Source organism: Sminthopsis crassicaudata, chromosome 3 (assembly GCF_048593235.1).
Source record: "Sminthopsis crassicaudata isolate SCR6 chromosome 3, ASM4859323v1, whole genome shotgun sequence".
NCBI classification, from domain to species: Eukaryota; Metazoa; Chordata; class Mammalia; order Dasyuromorphia; family Dasyuridae; genus Sminthopsis; species Sminthopsis crassicaudata.
In genome coordinates, this window is record NC_133619.1 from 630695296 (window position 1) to 630720207 (window position 24912).

General features: G+C 52.4%; 1 protein-coding gene across 1 annotated transcript in view; it reads left to right on the plus strand.

Moving 5' to 3' along the window:
• The window catches only part of MEGF6 (multiple EGF like domains 6), a 376924-nt gene that overhangs the window by 333745 nt on the left and 18267 nt on the right, over positions 1–24912 (plus strand). Inside the window, 16 exon segments of the mRNA XM_074306481.1 lie at positions 4107–4232; positions 5144–5275; positions 5392–5520; positions 7850–7981; positions 9797–9925; positions 11426–11554; positions 12119–12247; positions 12431–12559; positions 13540–13668; positions 16258–16389; positions 17215–17343; positions 18370–18494; positions 18530–18536; positions 18686–18726; positions 18728–18815; positions 23046–23174. Of these exon segments, the coding sequence (XP_074162582.1) occupies positions 4107–4232; positions 5144–5275; positions 5392–5520; positions 7850–7981; positions 9797–9925; positions 11426–11554; positions 12119–12247; positions 12431–12559; positions 13540–13668; positions 16258–16389; positions 17215–17343; positions 18370–18494; positions 18530–18536; positions 18686–18726; positions 18728–18815; positions 23046–23174 (1815 nt within the window).

Below are 24912 nucleotides of genomic sequence, written 5' to 3' on the forward strand. Positions count from 1 at the left end.
AGACAGAGACAGAGAGAGAGAGAGAGAGAGAGAGGGAGAGGGAGAGGGAGAGGGAGACAGAGACAGAGACAGAGACAGAGACAGAGACAGACAGAGAGAGAGAGAGAGAGAGAGAGAGAGAGAGAGAGAGAGAGAGAGACAGAGACAGAGACAGAGACAGAGACAGAGACAGAGACAGAGACAGAGACAGACAGAGAGAGAGAGAGCGATGATGTCTGCAAACCTCTCTGGATCCTTGGTTCAGTGAGTGCAAGGACAGAAGTCCGACTTTGGCTAAGTGAGCCTCTGCTCATGGTGTTCCAAATTAAGAAGTGTTGGGAGTCCCATGAGTTTTTAGACCCATTTCCAAGGCAGAGCTGTTTGCTTAAGCCTCAGATAAACATGCTGGGCCACATGATTTCCCAGGCCCTGCCAAACACTCTGAAGTTTGCCCTTCACTCATTATGAGTCAGTTGGACTGGCGGGATCCAGTTTCCATTCTTAGCCCCGGCTGCTTAGACTTTAAAATCAGTAGTGGTTTTGTGTTTCCCCTCAGCTGCTGGAATGCAAAGGGCCGGGAGGCTTTGCCATCTTTAGGCCTCTCTCTAGACAAACAATTCCGGAGCTGGGGAGAGCTTATCCTCATCTCCCTGCAGATGCTCAGTCATTTTTCTTCCAGGAGGAGCCAGAGAGGACTTCCTTGCCAGGGGCTGTGGGCACATGGGAGAGGCTTGCCGTTTCTCCCTTGGCCTCCGGCCCTTGACACTATTCTGGGCTATCTAACCTTTGAAGTCTGGGTAGTCCATTGGGATGAGGACTGAAGCTGGATTGTTATTGGGCAAGACAGGCTGGAGGCATGAGGCAATGTGTTTAGACGGCGGAGACTTTCCCTGAGGATCATGAGCTGGGGGCTTTCTTTTCAAAGCTTAGCTGAGGAAAGGGCTCTGGTTCCCAGGTGTCTTGAAAGACTTCAGAATGATGGAGAAATGAATGAGATTCATAGTAACTCTGGGGAACTGGTTCATCCATCCTACAAACATTTAAGAAATAGCTATTAAAAATATCTAGACTTGTCTTAAGCTCCAGAGATACAAGACTTTCTTCTATTAGGGAAAAACCATTTCACACAGATAAGTAAATCCAATATATAGACGACATAATGGATGATGGGAGAGGACAATAGGAAATAGGGGCATTAGGAAAGACTCATCTAAGAATCAGCAAAGAAGCTGTGCCTTGAAGGGATTTGGGAGTTCTGAGGGGTGGAGGTGAGAAAATAGTGCATCCTAGACATTAGAGACCACCAGCCATAAGGACATAGTAATAGGGAATGGATTGTTGTGTGTGAGGAATAGCTAGGAGGCTAATAAATGAGAGGAAGTGCTGAATGATATAGATCAAGAAGGCCAGATTACAGAGGATTTCACATATCTAAGACGGGAGTTTGCTTTTTGTCCCAGAGGCCAAAGGCCAGAGGCCAGTGGAGTTTCTTGAATATGTGAGTAATGCATCCATACCTGGGCCTTAGACTTATCCCTTTGGCAGGATCTTGAGCTCCCATTGGGCAGGGGAGAGGCAGGGAGAGCAGTTGGAAGACTCCTGGCAATAATCCAAATGAGAGGTGATGACCGCTTAATCTAGAGTGGTAGCTGTGTGTGGAGAGAAAGAAATTATGTCAAGAGGAGTTTTGGAAGTAGAAACAAGACTTGGGAACTGATTGGCTGTGAGGGGAGCGGTGTGAAGGAGAGGAAGCTGGGCCAGTGCCTGGAAGAATGGCGATGCTTCAATCCTAGCCTTATGGCTCAGGGAGTTCCAGATGTATCCAGTCATTATTTGCACTTGACCGCATAGATGTCGGACTTGCCTCATGAGTCAAGTCAACAAGGATTTCCTGGGCACCGACTTGGTTCCCAGTGCATAGTAGAAAGGACCCTGGACCATGAGTCTGGAAACTTGAGTTCCATTTCTGTCTCTGACACCAACCAGGTGAGCATGAGTATGCTAGTTAGGCTTCTTGAGCCTCAGTTTCCTCATCTGCAAGATGAAAGAATTGAACTAGATTACCTCAAATGTTTTTTCTAAATCCAACATTCTAAGATCACCTTCCTATAAAAGATGCTAGTTCTTGACTCTCTGGACAAAGCTCTTATAAGTGACCGACTTCCTGGCATTGTTGTTGTCTGTCTCTGCTTCCATTCCTCCTACTTGGAGGACAAGGACATCCAAAGGTATCTTAAGGCCCCGGGTCTTCTACAAATAGAGGGAGAGAAAGGTAGTGTGTTTTGGAATAGGAAGCTTGCACAGAACTATGTGCAGAAGATCTGGCTAAAAGACCGTGTATTTGTCCACTAAAGTGAGTCCTTCACTTCCTTTGTGCCTCCTTCCAAAAAGAACCCTTCAGAAGTGTGGCAGAAAAGATAAACAACAAAACAACAAAGATAAACAACAAAGTTCTTTCATTGAGATCCTTATATTAAATCTACTAGCCACTCTCCGTGAGGATACGGGGCAGTTGAATGGTCCCTAATGAACAAGGCTTTTAGAAGGTGAATTATTTAGTTGACGTTTTCCTAATATGGACACTCTTGTGGAGCCTCAAGTCTCACCAAAAACCATGGCCTTCCCTCTCATGTGGAGACCAAAATCTCCCTAGGAAATGAATACCCAGTATCCTAGAGAACAAATATGGATGAGTTCTCTGAAATAACCAGGGACCAAAAGGGTGGAGTCGACCTAGTAGGTCTGGCTCTCAGCCTTAGACTTCTCCCATGTGTTTTCTTTCCTAGGGAGCTATCCAGGGTGCTGGACAGAGCCTTCAATATCTGCCCCTAATCAACTTTAACCTCTTAACTCTGATAACCTCTGGCTTTAGATACTTGACCTTGACCCCTGTTTGCCTATCCTTGGGGCTGCCTTATTCTGCAATCTAGAAGAGGTCATACCCCAGGCCTGGTTCTTAATAGAACTTGCAGAATTAGAGGGTCTACCCTGTATTGGATCGCAGAATGGGAGAGCTTTGTTTGGAACAGTTAAAGTAGAAAGAGTAATAAGTATCTTAGTCTGTCACTTTCTATCTGTGTATCTGTATTAATCCCACGAGGTCTCTTCGGGCCTTATCTATAACTTGGGGTATTGATCTAGACCAGGGCTTCTTAAGCTTTTCCCACTCCTTTTGCCTAAGAAAGTTTTACACTATCCTGGGTATACAAATCAACCATTTACTAATAATGAATAATTCATTATTCTGTGACCCCTACACCTAATATATCATATTATATAATATATAAATAACATGTAATATACACATAATCTGTCACAGATTATAATTCTGACCCTTACATTAAATATAACACATTATATAATATATAAATAACTTGTAACATACACATAATCTGTCACAGATTATAATTCTGTGACCCCTACATTAAATATAACACATTATATCATATATAAATAACATGTAATATACATATAATCTGTCACAGATTATAATTCTGTGACCCCTACATTAAATATAACACATTATATAATATATAAATAACTTGTAACATACACATAATCTGTCACAGATTATAATTCTGTGACCCCTACATTAAATATAACACATTATATCATATATAAATAACATGTAATATACATATAATCTGTCACAGATTATAATTCTGTGACCCCTACATTAAATATAACACATTATATCATATATAAATAACATGTAATATACATATAATCTGTCACAGATTATAATTCTGTGACCCCTACATTAAATATAACACATTATATAACATGTAATATACACATAATCTGTCATAGATTATAATTCTGACCCCTACATTAAATATAACACATTATATAATATATAAATAACTTGTAACATACATATAATCTGTCACAGATTATAATTCTGTGACCCCTACATTTAGTTACATGGCCTCACATGGAGTTGCGATTCAGAGTTTAAGAAGCATTTTAAGCTTGTAGATCACCTCTTGGGTCACTTCAATTTCTAATTCTAGAATACAAGATCCTAAAATGTGTCTAGGAGGGCCTGGGAGACCCTTTTCAGGTCCACGAGGGTGACTTCCTGACCAAAGCTGGTTAGCCCTTTGCTTTTTGTTTCCGTCCCGCAGAATGTCCCCCGGGAAAATTTGGCAGTAATTGCTTTGGATCCTGTTTCTGTGGAGGGGCCCCCTGTGATCGGTTCACAGGACAGTGTCTGTGTCCTGCAGGGAGGACTGGGGATGGATGCAGCAAAGGTGACCTTTCCTCTCTGCCATTCTGAGGGAATGTTCTGGGGCGGGGAGGATGGTGTATAACTATATTGATGTATCTAGCTAGATGTAATCTAGATAGATTTCAGATCACACATCTGATGTGTGTCTCTGGACAAGGCACTTAATTTCTGAGTGAACTAAGAAACTCCCTAAAATCATAAATTGCAGCGGAGGCATGACCTGAATTAGTGAAGCAAGTTTTCTCATCCAGGAGAGGTTGGAGCTAGTTCCTATCCTTATGATCACTGATATTATCAAAATTATGATCATTATCAGGGGTTCTCAAACTACAGCCACGGGCCAGATGCAGCCGCTGAGGACGTTTATGAGCCCGCCGGGTTATGGCAAATGGGCTGAGGGGCAGAGACAGAGTGTGAGCTTTTGTTTTTACTCTAGTCCGGCCTCCCACAGTCTGAGGGACAGGGAACTGGCCCCTGTTTTAAAAGTTTGAGGACCGCTGATCATTATTGTTATCTCTTTTCTGTAAATCACTTTAATGAGTGGTTATTCTATTATTAATGTATCCGTATATGTTATCATATTAACACATCAGGGGATCCGGTGATATGCCACAATGTTACGTTATTCTCTTTACAGTAGACCGCCTTTTTGAGTGGTTTTCCAGGCTGCTTGAGTGATGTGTTGCTTATACACACATGCACATGTATACACAGATGTACAGATCCCCGATAGTGCTCCCCAGACTCTGCCCAAACAGATGCACAGCACATCCTGTGCAGGCCAGAGCCCTTCCCGGGTTTAGTACCAAATTAGCTGCCCTGAGAGATAGTGTTTCCAGCCCTTCCAAAGTACTGCTACCTGTGTGAATTAAAAAAGAAAAAAAGTCTGTGTATGTTCTGACTCCTCTTTGCTGGGCTGGGCGGGGGGTTTAGATTGTCCCGAGGGACGCTGGGGTCCTGGCTGCCAAGAGATCTGCCCTGCCTGTGACAATAGTGTTGGCTGTGACCCAGTGACCGGAGCCTGCCTGTGCCTCCCCGGATATACCGGCAGCCACTGCCAGGACCGTGAGTGCCCCCCCCACTCGTCCCTGTTGGGAGATTGATCAGAGATACGTGGCCCTGACACCCAGAGGGCCCACCTCCTGGGGCACTGGCTCACCACACGCCTCTCTCCTCGACAGTGTGCCCCGCGGGCTCCTTTGGGCAGGGCTGCCAGCTCCGGTGCTCCTGTGGGAATGACGGGCACTGCCACCCTGTGACTGGGCGCTGCAGCTGTGCCCCTGGATGGACTGGCATCAACTGCAGAAGAGGTGGGTAGCGCCATCGGGGCATATCAAAGGTGTGCCTTGAAAGGGGGAGTCCTTCAGCTTCTGCTCAGTTAACTCCCCATTTCCCTGCTGTCTGGGCTCTGCTCCTTGCTAAGGTTCAGTGTTTCCATCTGGGAAATGAGGCTCTGACATTCTCTGTTCTGATACCCCCCAGCTCTTGTATCCTATGTTCTAGGTCCTTTCTCCCTGTTCTAGTCCCCCTGCCCAGCCCTGATATTCTCTATTTTGTGTTCTCAGATCGTTTTTTTGCCTTGAACATTTTATGATCCTGTGTATCTAAGACTTTCTGTGTTCTGAGGTCCCTTTCATTTTATATGAAATATAAAATTATATTATATTATGTTATATTATAAAGTCCTCCAAAAATCTAACATCATAAGCTAAAATACCTTCCCGCTTCAAACTTTTGTGGTCTGATGTGCTTTCTAGCTGTGATATTTTGTTCTGTGATCTCTCCCAGCTCTGAAGTTCTCTGTCCCTAATGTCTTTCCCAGCTCTGACATCCCCTGTTCTAGGTTCCTTTCTATCTGTGACATTCTCTATCTCCACGGACCTTTCTAGCTCTGACATCCCGTGTTCTAGATTCCTTCCTAGCTCTCATATTCTCTGTCCCTAAGGATACTCCCGGATTGGACACTTTCTGTCTTCCTAGCACTTACTTTCTCTATGAGGTCCTTCTCAGCTCTGACATCTCATGTTCTAAGTTCCTTCCCAGCTCTGACATCTCATGTTCTAAGTTCCCTCCTAGCTCTCACATTTTCTGTCTCTAAGTTCCTTCCCAGCTCTGACATCTCATGTTCTAGGTTCCCTCCTAGCTCTCACATTTTCTGTCTCTAAGTTCCTTCCCAGCTCTGACATCTCATGTTCTAAGTTCCCTCCTAGCTCTCACATTTTCTGTCTCTAAGTTCCTTCCCAGCTCTGACATCTCATGTTCTAAGTTCCCTCCTAGCTCTCACATTTTCTGTCTCTAAGTTCCTTCCCAGCTTTGACATCTCACGTTCTAGGTTCCCTCCTAGCTCTCACATTTTCTGTCTCTAAGTTCCTTCCCAGCTCTGACATCTCATGTTCTAGGTTCTCTCCTAGCTCTCACATTTTCTATCTCTAAGTTCCTTCCCAGCTCTGACATCTCATGTTCTAAGTTCCCTCCTAGCTCTCACATTTTCTGTCTCTAAGTTCCTTCCCAGCTCTGACATCTCATGTTTTAGGTTCCCTCCTAGCTCTCACATTTTCTATCTATAAGGTCCTTCCCAGCTCTGACATCTCATGTTCTAGGTTCCCTCCTAGCTCTCACATTTTCTGTCTCTTAAGTTCCTTCCCAGCTCTGACATCTCATGTTCTAGGTTCTCTCCTAGCTCTCACATTTTCTGTCTCTAAGTTCCTTCCCAGCTCTGACATCTCACGTTCTAGGTTCCCTCCTAGCTCTCACATTTTCTGTCTCTAAGTTCCTTCCCAGCTCTGACATCTCACGTTCTAGGTTCCCTCCTAGCTCTCACATTTTCTGTCTCTAAGCTCCTTCCCAGCTCTGACATCTCATGTTCTAGGCTCCCTCCTAGCTCTCACATTTTCTGTCTCTAAGTTCCTTCCCAGCTCTGACATCTCACGTTCTAGGTTCCCTCCTAGCTCTCACATTTTCTGTCTCTTAAGTTCCTTCCCAGCTCTGACATCTCATGTTCTAGGTTCCCTCCTAGCTCTCACATTTTCTGTCTCTAAGTTCCTTCCCAGCTCTGACATCTCACGTTCTAGGTTCCCTCCTAGCTCTCACATTTTCTGTCTCTAAGTTCCTTCCCAGCTCTGACATCTCATGTTCTAGGTTCCCTCCTAGCTCTCACATTTTCTGTCTCTAAGCTCCTTCCCAGCTCTGACATCTCATGTTCTAGGTTCTCTCCTAGCTCTCACATTTTCTGTCTCTAAGGTCCTTCCCAGCTCTGACATCTCATGTTCTAGGTTCCCTCCTAGCTCTCACATTTTCTGTCTCTTAAGTTCCTTCCCAGCTCTGACATCCCATGTTCTAGGTTCCTTTCTAGTTCTCATATTCTCTGTCCCTAAGAACCCTCCCAGAGCTGACATTTTCTTCTGTTCCGTGGGAATGCTTAAGATTGGTTCCTTGGAGTAGGAATAAAAGGGAGGATCCCCTGCCCGCTACCATCCGAGCTTGCTCTCTGGATATTTTCCCCCATTGTCCCCTCCTTGCTTCCTGTCCCTCATGGCTCAGTTCCCTTCTACACCTAGACAGTGTGTCCCCAGGCTCTTTGTCACTAGCAAAGGGGCAGGGCCTTCCTGGGCGTATTAGTGACTCGAGGCTCACTTTCAGCTTGTGACATGGGTCGCTGGGGCCCGGACTGCAGGCACTTCTGCAACTGCAGCTACAACCACGGCAGCTGTGATCCAGTGAGTGGGCAGTGTGTCTGTGAAGCCGGCTACACTGGCCTGCGCTGTGACCAGAGTGAGTAGCACCATATTTGTGGGAGGGTTTGCTTCTGACTTGGAGTGCAGTCTCCCATTGCGGGGGGTCTCAGGGGTTTCAGTGACTCCCCAGATATCTCTCCCATGGGCTCCTTCCTTCTGTCCCTGTCTCCTCTGCCCCATTCTCCTCAGAATTTGGGCTGAATTTGCTGATTTTCAGTAGGCTGAGTGATTCCTCTGATTCCTCTAGCCCAGTGTTTGGTAATGGGAGGGGGAAACCTCATGGCCTCTCTGCTTCTATTCCCATCATTAAAACAGAGAACAATTTGACAAAATATTATCTTATTAAATAGTTTTATTTTTAATAAGATTAATTTTAATTTTATTAATTTAACTTTTTATAAGATTAATAGATTTAGATCTAAAAGGGGCCTTTGAAGCCATTTAGTCCAAATCTTTTGTATCACCCTGGAGGAAACTGAGGTCGGAAGAGGTTAAGTGCCTTGTCCAAAGTCACACCAGTAGTAGGCAGCAGGGGCAGGTTTTGAAGGCAGATTCTCACTCTAAAGTCAGCACTCTTTCTCCTGTACCAGACTTTATTTTGTCTTCAGTCAGAAGATGCTCTGGACATGTAACAAGGGGCATATTGGCTGGTTCAAATTCCTATTTTGCTCATTTATCAGTGAGACTTTAGGCAAGTCACATAGCTTCATGTTCTGAGGGCACTGGGCCAGCTGAGCCCTAAAGCCCTTTGAGTTGTAAATGGATGATGGGGACCCCTCTGGAGCTTAGCTTAGTAACTGGAACAAGGTGGGTGCAGATGGTGAAGTCTCTCCTCACCGACTCTCACTCCTTCCCCATTGCTCGTGACTCTGAACCCAGGTTTTGTCCAAACCCATCTAAGTAGGCACTTTGGGAGACCAATGAGCTCTCCCTTTGTCTCTGGAAAACCTTCGGCTTTAAAGAACCTTATTCCCCCACTGATGCATTGTTGGTGGAGCTGCAAGATGATCCAACCATTCTGGAGAGCAATCTGGAACTATGCTCAAAGGGCTATAAAACTGCCCTGCATTACCATCTCTGGGTCTGTATCCCAAAGAGATCATAAAGGAGGGAAAAGAACCCACATGTGCAAAAAATGTTTGCAGCAGCTCTTTTTGTGATGGCAAGAAACTGGAAAATGAGCGGCTGCCCATCAGCTGGAGAATGGCTGAATAAATTGTGATATATGAACGTAATAGAATTTGTTTTATAAAAAAAATATTAATTTAAAAAATTAAAATGTAATTGTTTTTATAAAAAATGATGAACAAGCTGGTTTTAGAAAAATCTCGAAAGATTTCCATGAACTGCTGCTGAGTGAAACGAGCAGAACCAGGACTACGTTGTGCAAAGTAACAGCAAGACTGTGCAATTATCAACGATGGCAGACTTGGTTCTTCTCAGTGGTTCAGAGATCCAAAGCCATCCCAATAGACTTTGGCCAGAAAATGCCATCTGCATCCAGGAAAAAAGAACTGTTGAATGTAAATCAACACATGCTAAATTCATTTCTTTTTTCTGTTTTTTGGTTTTTTGTTTTTTTTTTCAATCTCTCCCATGGTTTTTCCCTTTTGCTCTGATTTTTCTTTCCCAATATGACTCATGTGTTAAAATTAAATAAATTTAGTAGGGAAAGAACCTGATTTCCCAAGCAATGGTCAGTGCTCAGCCCACCAGAAACAGGCAGATCGAGGCTGATTTCAGAGCTTGTCTCTGCATCTCCCCTCAGAGCAGGGAAGGAGGCAGGCCTGGGAGATCAGGGTGGACGACGGGAGTCCACTTTGGCCTTAACCTGCTTGCCTGCATGTGTCAGAGTGTCCTCAGGGCTGGTTTGGGCTGAGCTGCAGTCGTCGGTGCCAGTGTGACAACGGAGCGGCCTGTGACCACGTCAGTGGGGCCTGCACCTGCGGGGCCGGCTGGAGGGGAACCTTCTGCGAGCGGGGTGAGTGAGGCCGTGCTCCCTACGCCGCCCGTCCCGGGGAGCTGAGAACAAGGGCGTGAGTCCTAGCCCAGGTGGCCAGGGGGGTCCAGCTCTGGAGACGGGGGCCCTTTCGGGTGAGATCCCCTCTTCCAGGGTAATGCCAGGGGGTAACTTCTCAGCCATTTATAGGGTAAATGACTTACCAAGGGCCAAGGGAGGAAGTCGTTACAGATAATAATAATAATGCGTTTCTCTAGTGCTTTGGGAAGCCCACAAGCCCTCAGAACAAAGGATCTCAGACGTTATTTCATGCAGGATGATTATTATACAAATAATCCCACTTCTGGCCCTCTTTCCCCCATGTGGGATGGATGCCCCTGCGTGAGGGAGGGAGAGAAGGATGGTCACAAGTGGGCCCCGTGCGGCTTAAGCGGGTTAGGAAGCTTGGAGAAAAAACCTCCCGTGTTTTCCGTTCTCGGTTTGCCAAAAGCAATGTGTTCTTGGGCGGGAGAACATCCCAGCTCCTTTCCCGGCCTGGCCCGGGGGCAGGGGAATGGGCCCCCACCACAGAGGGAGGGGGAGCGCTGCCAGGGCGAGGCAGCCATCCAGACTGCAGTTCACAAGTTGGTGCTTTGCTCCCTGAGGGCTTTGGCTGGGGATAACTTACCCTCCTGCCAATCGTCCTGGCATCTGTCGGGTCCCTCGAGCCTCCGGGCCTGCCATAAGTATATCTACCTTGAGAGGAGCCAGGGGAAAAGAGATGCTTTTATCCTTCCCTGGAGGAGATAGCCAGGGCCTCTTCGAGGGCCACAGGACGCCCCCGACCCCTAATCCTTCCGAGCCCCGGGAGCTCCAGCCAGGAGGGGCAGAATACTCCGATGGACTCTGCTTTTCTCCCTTCTGACTAGATCCTTTTCCTGCTGTTTCTTGCCTGTAGCACTGAGACGTCATTTCGGGGACTCCGGTGGGGTCTGGTTCAGAAGAGGAGGGGCTGTCCTGAGCGAACCTCCATCCTGTCTTGTTAGGGGGATGGGAGGGGGGACGGCAGCAGACTTTCCCCCCACACCCATGGAACCCAAGTCACTGAGAAAAAGTCTCCTGAGAAGAAGCCGCTTTGGGCGAAGGAGAAGGCTTGGGGGACTGGCCTTGTGCAGTCCGGAGGGAGTTTGTCTCTCCGGGGAGGCAGGGAGGAAAGAAGAGGCCGGGGCTTGAATCTGGGCTGTTCCAGCTGGTAGAAGAGTATGAACATTAGATTTAAAGCTTTGAGACCATTTAGTCCAGCCCTTGGATTTTATATGTGGCAGACTGGGGACAAGGGTGGGAGGGAGATCACGGAGATTGTCCGGTCCCTTAATTTCACAGACAGGGAAACTGAGGCTCTGTAAGGAAAAGTCCCTCAGCTTGGAAGTGACGCCCCCTGGGTCTTGTAGCACTCCCGCAGGCCCCTCCCCGCCAGTCGGTCTGGGGGAAAGCCTGAGGCAGGGTCTCCTTCCTCACTGCTCGGTGACTGGTCCCCCCCAGAATGCCCTGCTGGCTTTTTTGGCCTGGAGTGCCGGGACGCCTGCCAGTGTGCCAACGGGGCCCCCTGCGATCACGTGAGCGGCAGCTGCCTGTGCCCGGCCGGCTGGATCGGCCCCAGCTGCAACCAGAGTGAGTCGCTGCCCCTTGGGCTTATCGGGGATGGGGTGGACAGAGTAGGCCACGTCCGGTTCTTTTCCTCTGGTTCCCTGAGCCTCGTGTCCCTGACACCCTGGGGGACCAGCAGGGAAGGGAGGGAGATGGCGGGAGGAGCCGGGCCAGAGCTAAGATGCTGGCTCAGTGCCCACCAGCTGGTGACAGACGCAGCCTCAGTTTCCCTTGTGTTGTCCCGTCTGGGGGGGGACGTGGCGTGGACCTTGGTAAAATGGAGGCTCCCCGAAAGCAGAGCCTGCTTCCTTTATGTCTTTTTAATCCCAGCGCCCAGCAGAGCGCCTGGCACGTAGTAGGTGTTTCAGAAATGCCGGATGAATTATCCTGAGTTGGATCTAGAAAGAGGGAGGGTTTCAAACCGATGGAGGTGGCCTGATGCGAACGGCCCAAGCAAACGTGGCTTCCCACAGCTCCTCTCCGGGTCCCTCTCCCTCCCTCTGCCCTCCTTTCCACCCCTCCCCTCCCTGGGGCTTCTAGCGCCCGGTCTTGCCTGATTGGCCCCCAAGTCTGCTTCTCTCCGCGCAGCCTGCCCAGCTCACACCTATGGGGACAATTGTAGCCTGGCCTGCAGCTGCTTCCACGGGGCGTCCTGCGAGCCGGTCAGCGGGCAGTGCCTGTGTGCCCCCGGCTGGACGGGGCCCACCTGCCAACAAGGTAAATGCTGCTCCCGAACTGCACCGGGCCCTGGGAGGGAGGAGGGAGAGCGGGCGGCCGCCTTCATCTACGGACAGGGGAAGTTCTTCCCTTCAAGTCTTCCTCCTCCTGCCTTGTTCTCCCACCTGGCCTCTGGAGGGCAGCGCCAGCCCCCCCACGACGCTCTCTCTGCTCGTCCTCCAGCCTGTCCGGCCGGTCTCTATGGAGCCAATTGCCACCGACGTTGCCTTTGCCGGAACGGCGGGACCTGTGACCCCGTCTCGGGCCATTGCGCGTGTGCAGAGGGGTGGATCGGTCTGGCCTGTGAGCAAGGTGAGCCGGAGGGGAAAGGGCCGGGGGGAGGCATGGAGGAAGGGGAGGTGGTGTGGGGGCGGGCCTGGAGACAGGCCCCAGCACCCTGCAGGTCAGCGGGGTCTTCGCGGGCGTGCCGTGAGTGCAGGTGGCCAGCCTTGGCGCCCGAGTAATGAGAGCCCTCCCATGGGCTAACTTGGGGCCATGGGCCAGCCTCAGTGTCCGCATCTGTAAGCAGGGATAACATTAGCACCTCCTGTTCCTTGGGTTCCAACAGAGGGTGTTTTACATCCCTTAAATAACTGTAACGTAAGCAACAATTTTGGGCTTCTGGGTTCTAGTGGAAATTAGGTTGGCCGGGGGTCAAAGGTGACGTCCAGTTATATTGGTAGGAATCGGGTTGGCCGGGGGGCCGAGGGTGACGTCCAATTACTGCTAGGAATCATTATTGGTAGGAATTATTGGTAGGAATTGGGTTGGCCAGGGGGCTGAGGGTGATGTCTAGTCATTGCTCCTGAGTGGCTGGAAGTGTGAGCAGTCCCCGAGGGCCTCCCTCCGGCAAGCGGCCTCCCTCCAGCACTCGGCCTCTCCCCTGCACACGACCTCCCTCCCTCACGCGGCCTCTCCCCGGCACACGACCTCCCTCCGGCACGCGGCCTCCCTCCGGCACATGGCCTCCCTCCAGCAGGCGGCCTCCCTCCCACACGCAGCCTCCCTCCCCGCAGCGGCCTCCCTCCCTCACACGGCCTCCCTCCCTGCACACGGCCTCCCTCCCTCCCTCACACGGCCTCCCTCCCCTCACACGGCCCCCCTCCCTGCACACGGCCTCCCTCCCTCCCTCACACGGCCTCCCTCCCCTCACGCGGCCTCCCTCCCTCCCTCACACGGCCTCCCTCCCCTCACGCGGCCTCCCTCCCTCACGCGGCCTCCTTCCCCTCACGCGGCCTCCCTCCCGGCGCACGGCCTCCCCCGAGTCCTCTCACCGTTCTTGGCCTCCCCAGAATGCCTCCCGGGGAAGTTTGGAGCCGACTGTCGGCAGAGCTGTGACTGCCTGAACGGGGGCCACTGTGACCGGCGCACAGGGGACTGCGTCTGCTGGGCTGGTTGGACCGGAGACAAATGTCAGGACCGTAAGTGACCGCCACCCGGACAGCCGCGGGCCGGGGTCAGACGCGCCACTCCCAGAAAAGCGCGTGCAAAACACAGATGGCTGCACACTGCAGTCAACGACACATATAATATGCAAATGAGCACAGACACAGGGATGAATTTTCAATTCAGTTCAGTAAACATTAGGCGACTACTGTGTGCCGAGTAGTGGGGATACCAAAGAAGGCAAAAGCTATCCCTGTGCTCAGCGAGTTTACAGTCTAACAGACGTACATGTACGTGGGCAGACAACAAGCAATTATTTAGCACCTACTGTGTACCAAGCATCGTTCTAGGTTTGAGAGATGGAAATACGGTTATTGAAACAGCCCCGGCCCAAGGAGCTTCCATTCTAATGGGGGACACAATAAGACATTTACAGAGAATGCGAGAGATTGTAAAAACCAGGTGCTTAGAGAGGGAGGGCACCGGCACTCAAGGGAATAAAGAGAAGCTTCCTGTCCAAGTGGGCGTGAGCCGGACACCAGCAGGAGGGGTGGCTCGCTCTTGAAGGACGGGAAGGATTCTCTGAAGCCGGAGTAAGGAAGGAACGTATTCCAGGTATGGGAAATGGGTAGTGCAAAGGCGTGGAGGCGGGAAATGAAGGGTTGTGTGGGAAGAACAGAGAGAACACCAGTTTGACCAAAGCAGAGAGGGCCCGAGGGGGAGGCGTGTGCAGTGAGTCTGCGGGAGCCAGACTGCGAAAACTGAACGGGGGAGGCTATTACTAGTTACCTCACCACTGGTTTATACTTATCAGTTTAGTCATTTTACTTTAGGTGGATGGAAAGCCAGGAATATCAAAGTAGAGGAAGGCTGGGCAGACGCTGCCTAGTGCAAACCCCTCCTTTTACAGACAGAGAAACTGAGGCTAAGGGGGTGAGAGAGCGATGGTCAGCGCGGGCCAGTGCCCTTTCCCTGTGCCCACTGCACACGGACGTGGAGGCAAGCGTGCATGCACAGTCACATGAGTTAGGGGGGAGGAGGGAGGGAGGGAGGGAGAGGGGGGAAGGAAGGAAGGAAATGAGGGGAAGGAAGAAGGTGAGGAGGGGAGGAGGGAGGGAGGTGGGAGGGGGAGGGAGAGGAGGGGAGGAAGGAAGGAAGTGAGGGGAAGGAAGAAGGTGAGGAGGGGAGGAGGGAGGGAGGTGGGAGGGAGGAAGGAAGGAAGGAAGTGAGGGGAAGGAAGGAGGGGAGGAGGGAAGGAAGGGAGGGAGGAAGGAAAAGATGAAAGAAAATAGAGGAAGGGAAAGGAAGGAAAGAAGGAAGAGAGAGGAAGAAAGAAAGAAATATGAAAAGGAGGGAATGAAGGAAAGGAAAGATGAGAAGAGGTAAAGAAGGAAGCAAATAGAAGAATGAAGGAAAAGGGAGGGAGGGAAAGAGAAAGGGAGAAAAGAAGGAAGGAAAGAAAGAAAGAAGAGGGGAGAGAGAGAGACAAAGGAGCGTTAAGCACTTCCTGCGTGCTGTGCTCTGTGCTAAGTGCTTTACAATCATTACCCACAGCCCTGGAGGTGCTAGTAGTTTTACAGAATGGGAACCTCTGGCAAACAAGTCAAGTGACTTCCTCAGGCTCCCCCAGCTAGGGAGGGCCCAGGCTGAACTTGAACTCGGGTCTTCCTGACCAGCCCCTGCGCAGATACAAGTTGGGCACCAGGCGGCCCGGGCACTGCCACTGAGCCCCCGACAGACGCACAGGCCGGTATTCCCACCTCAGCAGCTTCTACCAAAGCCACAGGAGGCGCAGGCTGGCACACGTTGGCAGAGACCCGCAGATCCCACCCCCGTGTGCATCTGTCTCCTCCTGCGGCCCCGCTGCCCCAGCTGATCTTGCTGTGGATGCAGGGGGTCCGCGCCTGGGCCAGGGCTTCCTCCTGCGCATCCCTCCCCCTTCTCCAGCTCAGAGGAGCCTCTCCCCGAGCCCTGGCCCGTCCCTCCTCCTGCCGTCATTGCCCCACTTGCTGGTGGCTTGGTCCCCGGCCCGGGTCAGCGGGCACTCTGGCCTTGCCAGCTTCCTGCAGGGCCTTGGCTGGAGGCCTCTTGGCCCGGCCCGGGGGCACAGGTACGGGAAACCGGCTGTGAGCACTTCCTCTGTGCCAGCTGTGAGGATGAGGAGGAGGGCGGGCAGCCTGCAGCGGGGCAGTGGGGCCCCCTTCTGCCGCTTCCCCTGCCCCGGGGCTCCTCCTGAGGCTGGTCGGGTCTCAGGAGGAGGAGGCAGGCTGCTGGGCCCGTTTGGATGTGCCGAGGCTTGAGAAAGGTTGGAAGCCAAAGATGGCGGGCTTCAGCCTCCAATCGACTGAGCCCCGTGGCGGGGGAGGCAGGGAGGTCCACTGGAGGCCCCGCCGGGGCCCTGCCCTGCCTGACTTCAGCCTGGGCTCCCTAAGCCTGGCCTGCTGGCTCTGCCTCAGTGCCTGTGCCCCAGACAGAACCTGACCCACTGCCACAGGGAGCTGGGAGCCTTCTGCTAGAGAGAGGTCTACATTGATCTGAGAGACCCTGGGAGCAGACAGACACCCCACCATCCCCCTTCTCCCCTTGTCTCCCCCCCACACCCCTTGTCCATCTCTTTGTTCCAGCCTGTCCGGAGGGCACGTTCGGGCTGCGCTGTGCCCAGCGGTGTGACTGTCGGCCTGGGGTGCCCGCCTGCCATGCCGTCACGGGCACCTGCCTCTGCCCCCCGGGCTGGCGGGGCCAGCGCTGTGAGAAAGGTGAGAGGCCGGGGACAAGAGGGGTACCTGCTTCCCTTTACTCCCTGCCCCCCTCCTCCTTCATGTCCTCTCCCTCTTGGGCCTCCTCTTTCTTCCCATCCCTTCCTTCTGTGCAGCCTCTGCTTCCCTCCCTCCTCTCCTCCTCCTCCTCCCTCCTCCTCCTCCCTCCTCCTCTCTCCTCCTCTCCCTCCTCCTCTTCCCTCCTCCTCCTCCTCCTCTCTCCTCCTCCTCTCCCCTCCTCCTCCCTCCTCCTCTCCCCTCCTCCTCCTCCTCCTCCCTCCTCCTCTCTCCTCCTCTCCCTCCTCCTCTTCCCTCCTCCTCCTCCTCCCTCCTCCTCTCTCCTCCTCCTCTCCCCTCCTCCTCCTCCTCCCTCCTCCTCTCCCCTCCTCCTCCTCCTCCCTCCTCCTCTCCCCTCCTCCTCCTCCTCCCTCCTCTTTTCCCTCCTCCTCCTCCCTCCTCTCCCTCCTCCTCTTCCTCCCCCTCCTCCTCCTCTTCCTCCCCCTCCTCCTCCTCTCCTTCCAGACCGTGAGCCTGGAGTGGCAGAACCCCCAGTCTGGGTCCCCAGTGCCTTCACTGACTGGTCCTTAGTACTCTGGGCCTCGGTTTCCTTGTCTGTAGAAAACTAACAGGAGGACCATTTCTCCCCTTTCCCTTTTTCCCTCAGTTCCCCACCCCTCGCCCCAAATTCGTCCTCTCCTTTCGTCTCTCCTCCCCTGACTTTAGAGGCCTTCGGGCCGTCAGTTAGGAGCCCCGGTCGGCCAGCTCTGCCCCCCCCCCCCCCCGCGGCCCCTCCCGGGGCTCTCAGTCCCGCCCTGCTCTCTGCAGCCTGCCTGCCCGGCTGGTTTGGAGAGGCCTGTGCCCAGCGCTGCACCTGCGCCCCCGGCGTCGCCTGTAACCACGTCACCGGCGAGTGCGGCTGTCCCCTCGGATTCACCGGCCTCGGCTGTGAGCAAGGTGAGGGGGGGGGGCGGGGGGAGGGGGGGGCCTGACATCCCCTTGAACAAAAGAAGGCGAGTCCGGGACGGGTCCGAGGTCCCCGGGCAGCGCACGCTGGTCACCGTGGCGAGCCGGCGCCCCCCCCTCCTCCCCCCTTCCCCGCCTCCCACGACCTCTTGCTATAGTGTTCTACACGTATCCCCAGACACCGGCTTTTCTCCTCGTAGTTTTTGTTCCCGGTTCTGAGGGAACACAAAAATGGCTTCCCTGCTTCCAGGAGTTAGCCCCCTTTCCTTCCGGTATTTTACCTCCCTTACTGCTGCTGTGGCCACCCGCGCGGTCACCTCTGCCTTTTTGTGACCCGCGGCCCCCGGAGCCCTGCGCCCGCTGCTTTCTGACGCCCTCCGCCCGTCTCATCCTCCTCCCCTTTTGCCCGCGGCCTTTCCTGCCTCCGTCTCACTTAGACCATGGCAACAGCCGCCCTCTTGTCCCTCTGACTTTGGTCGGCGCCAGTCCCTCCCCCACGAAGATCGGTCCCTTCTCTCCTCTGCTGGGCCACATGTTGTTAAGTTCCTTAAAGTGACCTGGAACCGGCCCCTTTTTTGGTCCGACCCCCCCATGGTCAGTAGGGACAAAATGGACCTAGAATCCGTCGATGGGGACTCCCAGAAGAGGAAATTCCAACTGCCGATGCAGGCGTGAACTCTCGTCTTGGGAGTTGCCTTTCAGAGGTTCGGCGACCAGTCCACACAAAGATGGGCAGGACTTTTTTTTTTCCCCTGAGTTTGGGGTTAAGTGACTTGCCCAGGGTCACACAACCCGGAAGCTTTAGCGTCTGAGGCCAGATTTGACTCTAGGGCTGGGGCTCCATCCACTGCCCCACCTGGTTGCCTCCAAGGTTTCTAACAACAAAGATTTGTTGCCCTGAAGTGAATGAACAAAAAATGGCTTATTAAGTGCTTGTTATCTGCCAAGCAGTGGAGCGGCATTTGCTGAGGAGGGGGTTGGGGAGGCCGGACGGCTCACGGTGCTCCTTCTCACCAGCCTGCGGGCCCGGGACCTTCGGGGCGAACTGCGGCCAGGTGTGCAAGTGCTCCGGGGAAAACCAGGACTGCCACCCAGTGACGGGCGAGTGTGTGTGCGCCGCCGGCTTCTACGGCGGCGGCTGCGCTCCGTGAGTATTGCCCTCCGGCCCGGGCACGAGCATCTCCGCGCTGCCCTGGGCTGGCTCCTCCCCGAGCCAGCTTCTGCCCCCTCCGCTCCTCCCCACCCCCTCCTCCTGCGAAGCTCGAGGGCGGGCTGGGCCCGGCCGGACAGTCGGTTCCCCCCTGACCTGCCCTCCTCTCTCTCTTCTGCACAGGGTGCCCCCCCGGGCGCTACGGCCCCAGCTGTGAGCGCCCGTTGCACGTGCCAGAACGGGGGCTCCTGCGATGCCGCCACAGGCTCCTGCCGCTGCCCTCCTGGCTACGTTGGTGCTGACTGCGGCCTGGGTGAGTGGGGGCCAGCCCGGCACTGGGGCTGGGAGAGGAGGGGCGCGAGGGGAGGGAGGAGCAGAGAGCGGGCGAGGGAAGGACAGACGGACGCAGATTCTGTGAGATCCTGTGACCGCGAGCCCAGGGAAGCAAGAGGCTTGTGGAGGGACCGCCCCCTCATTCTGCAGGAGAGGAAACCGAGTCCCAGGAGTGACGCGGCCATCCGGTGGCGCTTTAGTGCGCAGGGTCCGGGCTTGGGCTGAGGGGACCGGAGGTCCGGTGCACCCTCAGAAACTTGCTAGTTTGTGACCCTGGGAATCCTTAATCTTGACCTGCCTTGATGTGTTCATCTGTAAAATGGGGATAATAACAGCATCTACACCCCAGGTTTTTGATGTGTTCATCTGTAAAATGGGGATAATAACAGCATCTACACCCCAGGTTTGTTGTAAGAATCAAATGAAGTAATACTTGTAAGGTGCTACATACAATGCCTGGCACAGAGTAGCTACCCTCCCTCCCTCCCTCCCTCCTCCCTCCCTCCCTCCCTGCCTCCTCCCTCCCTCCTTCCTTCCTCCCTTCCTTCCTTTCTTCCTTCCCTTCTTCTTCCTTCCTTCCCTTTCTTCCTCCCTTCCTCCCTTCCTCCCTTCCTTCCTTCCTTCCTTCTTCCTTCCCTTCCTTCCTTCCTTCCTTCCTTCCTTCCTTCCTTCCTCCTTCCTTCCTCCCCTCCTCCTTTCCTTTCCTTTCCTTTCCTTTCCTTTCTTTCTTTCCTTTCCTTTCCTTTCCTGTCCTTTCCTTTCCTTTCCTTTCCTTTCCTTTCCTTTCCTTTCCTTCCTTTCCTTTCCTTTCCTTTCCTTTCCTTTCCTTTCTCCTTCCTTTCCTTCTCCTTCCTTCCTCCCTCCCTCCCTCCCTTCCTCCTTCCTTCCTTCCTTCCTTCCTTCCTTCCTTCCTTCCTTCCTTCTTTCCTTTTCCTTCCTTCCTCCCTTCCCCTTCCTTCCTCCCTCCCTCCCTCCCTTCCTTCCTTCCTTCCTTCCTTCCTTCCTTCCTTCCTTCCTTCTTTCCTTTTCCTTCCTTCCTCCCTTCCTTCCTTCCTCCCTTCCTTCCTTTTCCTTCCTCCCTCCCTCCCTTCCTTCCTTCCTTCCTTCCTTCCTTCCTTCCTTCCTTCCTTCCTTCCTTCCTTCCTTCCTTCCTCCCCTCCTCCCTTCCTTTCCTTTCCTTTCCTTTCCTTTCCTTTCCTTTCCTTTCCTTTCCTTTCCTTTCCTTTCTCCTTCCTTCCTCCCTCCCTCCCTCCCTTCCTCCCTTCCTTCCTTCCTTCCTTCCTTCCTTCCTTCCTTCCTTCCTTCCTTCCTTCTTTCCTTTTCCTTCCTTCCTCCCTTCCCCTTCCTTCCTCCTCCCTCCCTTCCTTCCTTCCTTCCTTCCTTCCTTCCTTCCTTCCTTCTTTCCTTTTCCTTCCTTCCTCCCTTCCTTCCTCCCTCCCTCCCTTCCTTCCTTCCTTCCTTCCTTCCTTCCTTCCTTCCTTCTTTCCTTTTCCTTCCTTTCTTCCTTCCTTCCTTCCTCCCTTCCTTCCTTCTTTTCTTCCTCCCTCCCTCCCTTCCTTCCTTCCTTCCTCCCTCCCTCCCTCCCTCCCTCCCTCCCTCCCTCCTCCCTCCCTCCCTCCTTCCTTCCTTCCTTCCTTCCTTCCTTCCTTCCTTCCTTCCTTCCTTCCTTCCTTCCTTCCTTCCTTCCTTCCTCCTCCCTTCCTCCCTTCCTCCCTTCCTCCCTTCCTCCTTCCCCCCTTCCCCCTCCCTTCTTTCCTGAAATCACACCGATTATAAGGTCTCCACAAACATCCTGTGCTACCCTTTCATTTTAAAGATGAAGAACTTAAGCACACAGCCAGCCACCAAATCGCATTAAGACAAGCTGAGATTGGCACCTTGGTCCCATGATTCCCGAGCCCATCCTCCCTTCACCCTCCCCCTCTGCCCAGATGTTGGACGGGTCTCAGGGATTCCCTAGTCTAATCCATCCAGAGAATGGCTAGAAGTGAGAAAACTGAGGCAGACAGAGGGGAGTGACTTGCCCAGGCTCACAGCCCTGGGAAGTAGCTTCTGAGTGTCTCCACCTTACAAATCCTAACTCTGGGAAACTGAGCAGAAGTGCACAACTTGCTGAGGCTCACACAACTAGGAATTACACGAGGCTGGATTTGAACTCGGGTCTTTGGAATCCAGCGCGGTCCCTGAAGGCAATGTTGCCAACGGGCTGGAATCCTAATCTCGGACTCGGAGGGGTGACCCCGTCTCTGCCTCTTTCCCTGGAACACCATAGAGTGAGACTGCGCGACTTCCATGTTCTGCACCTCTGCTGCCGTGACCTAATGAACAAAGCAGCCGAGATTGTCCAGAAAAAACAAAGTGTATCGACTGCGTCAAAATGCCGATGCTTCAGGCGCCGTTCAGAGGCCAGAGAACACAAGGCAGGACATGGACTCCTATTTCTGACTGTTTTCTTGACTTTAAGAGAGCAAAAGAAACCTTTATTTTCAGTGGTTAGCTACTAAAAGAGAAGCAGGAGAGATGGCTACGGTCTCGGCCCCAGAATGAGCGAAGGGGACCCGTTCATGTCGCCAGGCTCCCGGGAGCGGGAGGGGCGGGCCTCCCGGGCCATCAGTCCCACTCGCGCTTTCCGAGTGAGTGGAGAAGGGGAGTGGGCCTCGGAGCCCCCTCCCAGCCTGTTTGTTAATAATAATAGAAATTGGATGTGGACCTTCGAGATCAACCCCCTTATCTTACAGATGAAGAAACAGAGCCAGTGGTTTAAATGCCTCTCTGAAGGTCCCAGAGCTTGTAAGGATTTGAACCCAGGGCTCTCGAACCTGGCTTCTTCCCAATCCCCAGCCGTCTCTCACTTTTATACCAGTGGGGGCGGTTAAGCAGCAGCCGGATGGTCCCTTGCCCGACATGCTCCTGGGTGCTCCTTTGGTGTGGGAGTTGGATCATATGGTCTCTGAGTCTCTTTCCTGTCTGAAAGTGATTCTGGGAACTCTATACAAGGACTCTGGGAGCAGGGACTGCTAGTGGCCAGGACTCTGGGAGAGTTAGCATTGGAGAGGGCTTCCTGAGGGGCCGAGATAAGAGACGGTCTGACGGGCCGGAGGTCCTGTCTATCTAGAACCCAGAGAGAGTGCATGGCGGGGACACGCTCCCCTGGATGTCCCTCTCCTTTAGGGGAAAGACACCTGGGTCATTAACGGAGCCCGGCCAGGCTGGCTCCGGCCTCCGTGCAGTCCCCCTTCCCTGGAGCTCAGACCTGGAAGGAGCAGGGAACATTCCGGCCCGGCAGCCCAGGACCCTTCCTAACCCCGCAGGGAATGGGAGCTTTTGAAGGGTCCAAGCAGGAGGCCCTTGGCTGCCCCTGCAGAATGTTTTCCGTCCAAGTCCAGGAGAAGAAGGAGGTGGTGGTGAGGGTGGAGGTGGGGTAGGGACGGAGCGGGTCACCCCAGCCAAAAATGTGTCTGTGCAAGGGATTTTTCGTCTGAGTCATGTGCGGACTATTCCCCGCTGCTCGGTAGTGAGCGAGCCTCCCTGTGCTGAGCAGTGGGGAGGAATTTGAATCACTTTGCAAAGGAAACCGAGGCTGGTGGAAGCCAAGCTGGGGGAGGCCTAGGTGGGGGTGCAGCTGCTGCCCCCGGGGGAGGTTTTGGGAGGCAGAGGGAGCTCTGGGTGCGGTGAGGACACGGCTTTCCCCCAGGACCTTCCCTCCGCTCCGTTTTCCTACGGACATTATTTCCTGATTACTCAGCGGTCTGGCCTGAGGTTTAGAACACAGCTCTGGGCTGGAAAGGACTTGAGGGGCCATCGGGGCCAACGGGGGAGGAGATGTGAGGCCCAGGGTCAGAACTTAGAAATCTGGAGGGCCTTGGGTACCATCCAAGCACCATGCTACAGAGCAGGGAGGCTCAGGCTCACCTCAGCATCACAGGGCCTACCCCCTCGAGCACCCACGTGGGGCCCTTCTGAAGGTTTGGATTGGCTCTCCTAGACCCAGACCCCCGCAGGGAGGGACTGGGCCATGAAGCTGTCCTCTGCCCGACCCCGGTAACCTCACCTCACTTTGATTTGGCGAATGTAAGATGCCCTAGGGACAAATGCCCAGGACGCAGCGGGGGACTGGCTCAGTGACCACCAAGGAGTCATTCTTGCTGGTTTGGGGGATGATGATGAGGAGTGGTCTGTAACTTCCTTCCTTAACTTGATTGCTCTGCAGTGTGCCCAGATGGGAGATATGGCACAGACTGTGCCCAGGTGTGTACCTGCGGGGAGGGGGCCACCTGCCACGCTGTGCGAGGCACCTGTATTTGTCCAGCCGGGAGAACCGGCCCCCACTGCGAGCAAGGTAGGTGGTAGCCACAAGAGAGCTTCACCCTTTGACATCTAGCCTCATCATCATGGCTTCCGACACAGAAAATCACATAATCTGCAAATCCCCCTTAACTTTTTATTTAAGAATATAATGTGTAGAGCATGGTGCCATCCTCAAGATCAATTCCTCTTAGCATTTAAGAACATAATGTATGGCCTTCCTCACACGTGGTCTCACACAGAAAGCTGACCACCTTCGGTCCAGGATCCTCCCCATCCAAGCCATGGTTTACGGGCCTCCAGTGATGCTTCCCTCCATTTGGACAGACACGTATCGGTGCAATTCAAATCAGGGAGCATTTAGTAAGCACCTATTGGATGCTAGCTTACTGTGCTTGACTGGTGATACAAAGACCCCAGCCTTTGGGGAGATTACCCATAGAAAATGTCCCCTTCACAGCTGTGAGGCATTCAGTGGGAGGTTCCTGCAGCATTGGGTGATGATGTGCAGGAATGGGGGACAGTGGGAGGGGGAGGTGTGGTCCATCACTTAGCAAGGATTTAAGGGCCTACTGTGTGCCAGGAACACATCATGTGGGAACACCCAGCACCATGTAGCAGGCACATGTGGCCGCCACATCTCGCAACCCTGATGCTCTAGAACCGCTGACATCCTTTGAGGATGTCGTCGTCGTCCTGCTCCCTGCTGGTGCTTCCATCGTCCTTTAACATATAACATATCATCAAGAGCTGAGCTCTTCTGCTCTCCAGCTGCCAGCCATCTCCAATGCAGGCATTTCCTGAGTTTCTAGATAGTGAAGGATCCAATCAAAACTCTCAAATTAGGAGAGGGTCTGTGCTTTTGACTGCTTGTCTACTATTCTCAATACATATCCTTGGCCCTGGCCAGCTAAGTGACTTAGAGTTAGATAGTTCCGTTTCCTTTTTTTTTTTTTTTTTTAAACTCTGTCAAATCTCCGATCATTGTCCCTTCAAAGCATTTTGGGAAATCTATCATGAAAAACCACAAAGGAATTGGTGAGGAACTTGAGCTGGGAGCCTCCCCTGAGCCATTTTTATTTCCAAATCTGTCTTTTATTCTTTATAATAAGGAGTGAAAAAGAAAACTTTAAAAAAATAGATTAAAACTAAACTCATTAACTGAGTCCGATCATAAATGCAGTATACTGCACCCATGAGCCCCCACTTCTCACTAAAAGCAAGGAGATTCATCTGTTCATCTCTTTTTTCCTGTTCAAACTTACTCATTATATAATTTACATAGAATTCAGTGCTCTTTTTGCTCGGTTTCTCCTCTTTACATACAAGTTGTAGTCAACTTGTATATTGTTCCCTTATTTCTTCTTCTATTTTGCATCAATTCAGTAGTCTTGTGTTTTTCTAAATTTTTAAATTTTCTGAATTTTTTAAAAATTAAAATTAATTTAAATTTAAAAATTTTTTTAATTCATTTTTTTAACAATGCAATCATATTCCATTATGTTCATGTTGTGGTTGTTCAGTAATTCCCTCTGTGATATCATGGACATCAAGGCTGTCCGTAAGATTTTCTTGGCCAAGATAGTAGAGTGGTTTGCTATTTCCTTCTCCATTGAATTAAGGAAATCAGACAGGATCAGGTGACTTGCCCAGAGTCTCACAGCTAAATGTCTGAAGCCAGATTTGAATTCAATTTGACCCAGAGCCACCACTGCCTCTGTTCCTTAGCAATCCTCTAATTAACAGGAATCTAATTTGTTTCTAATTTTTTC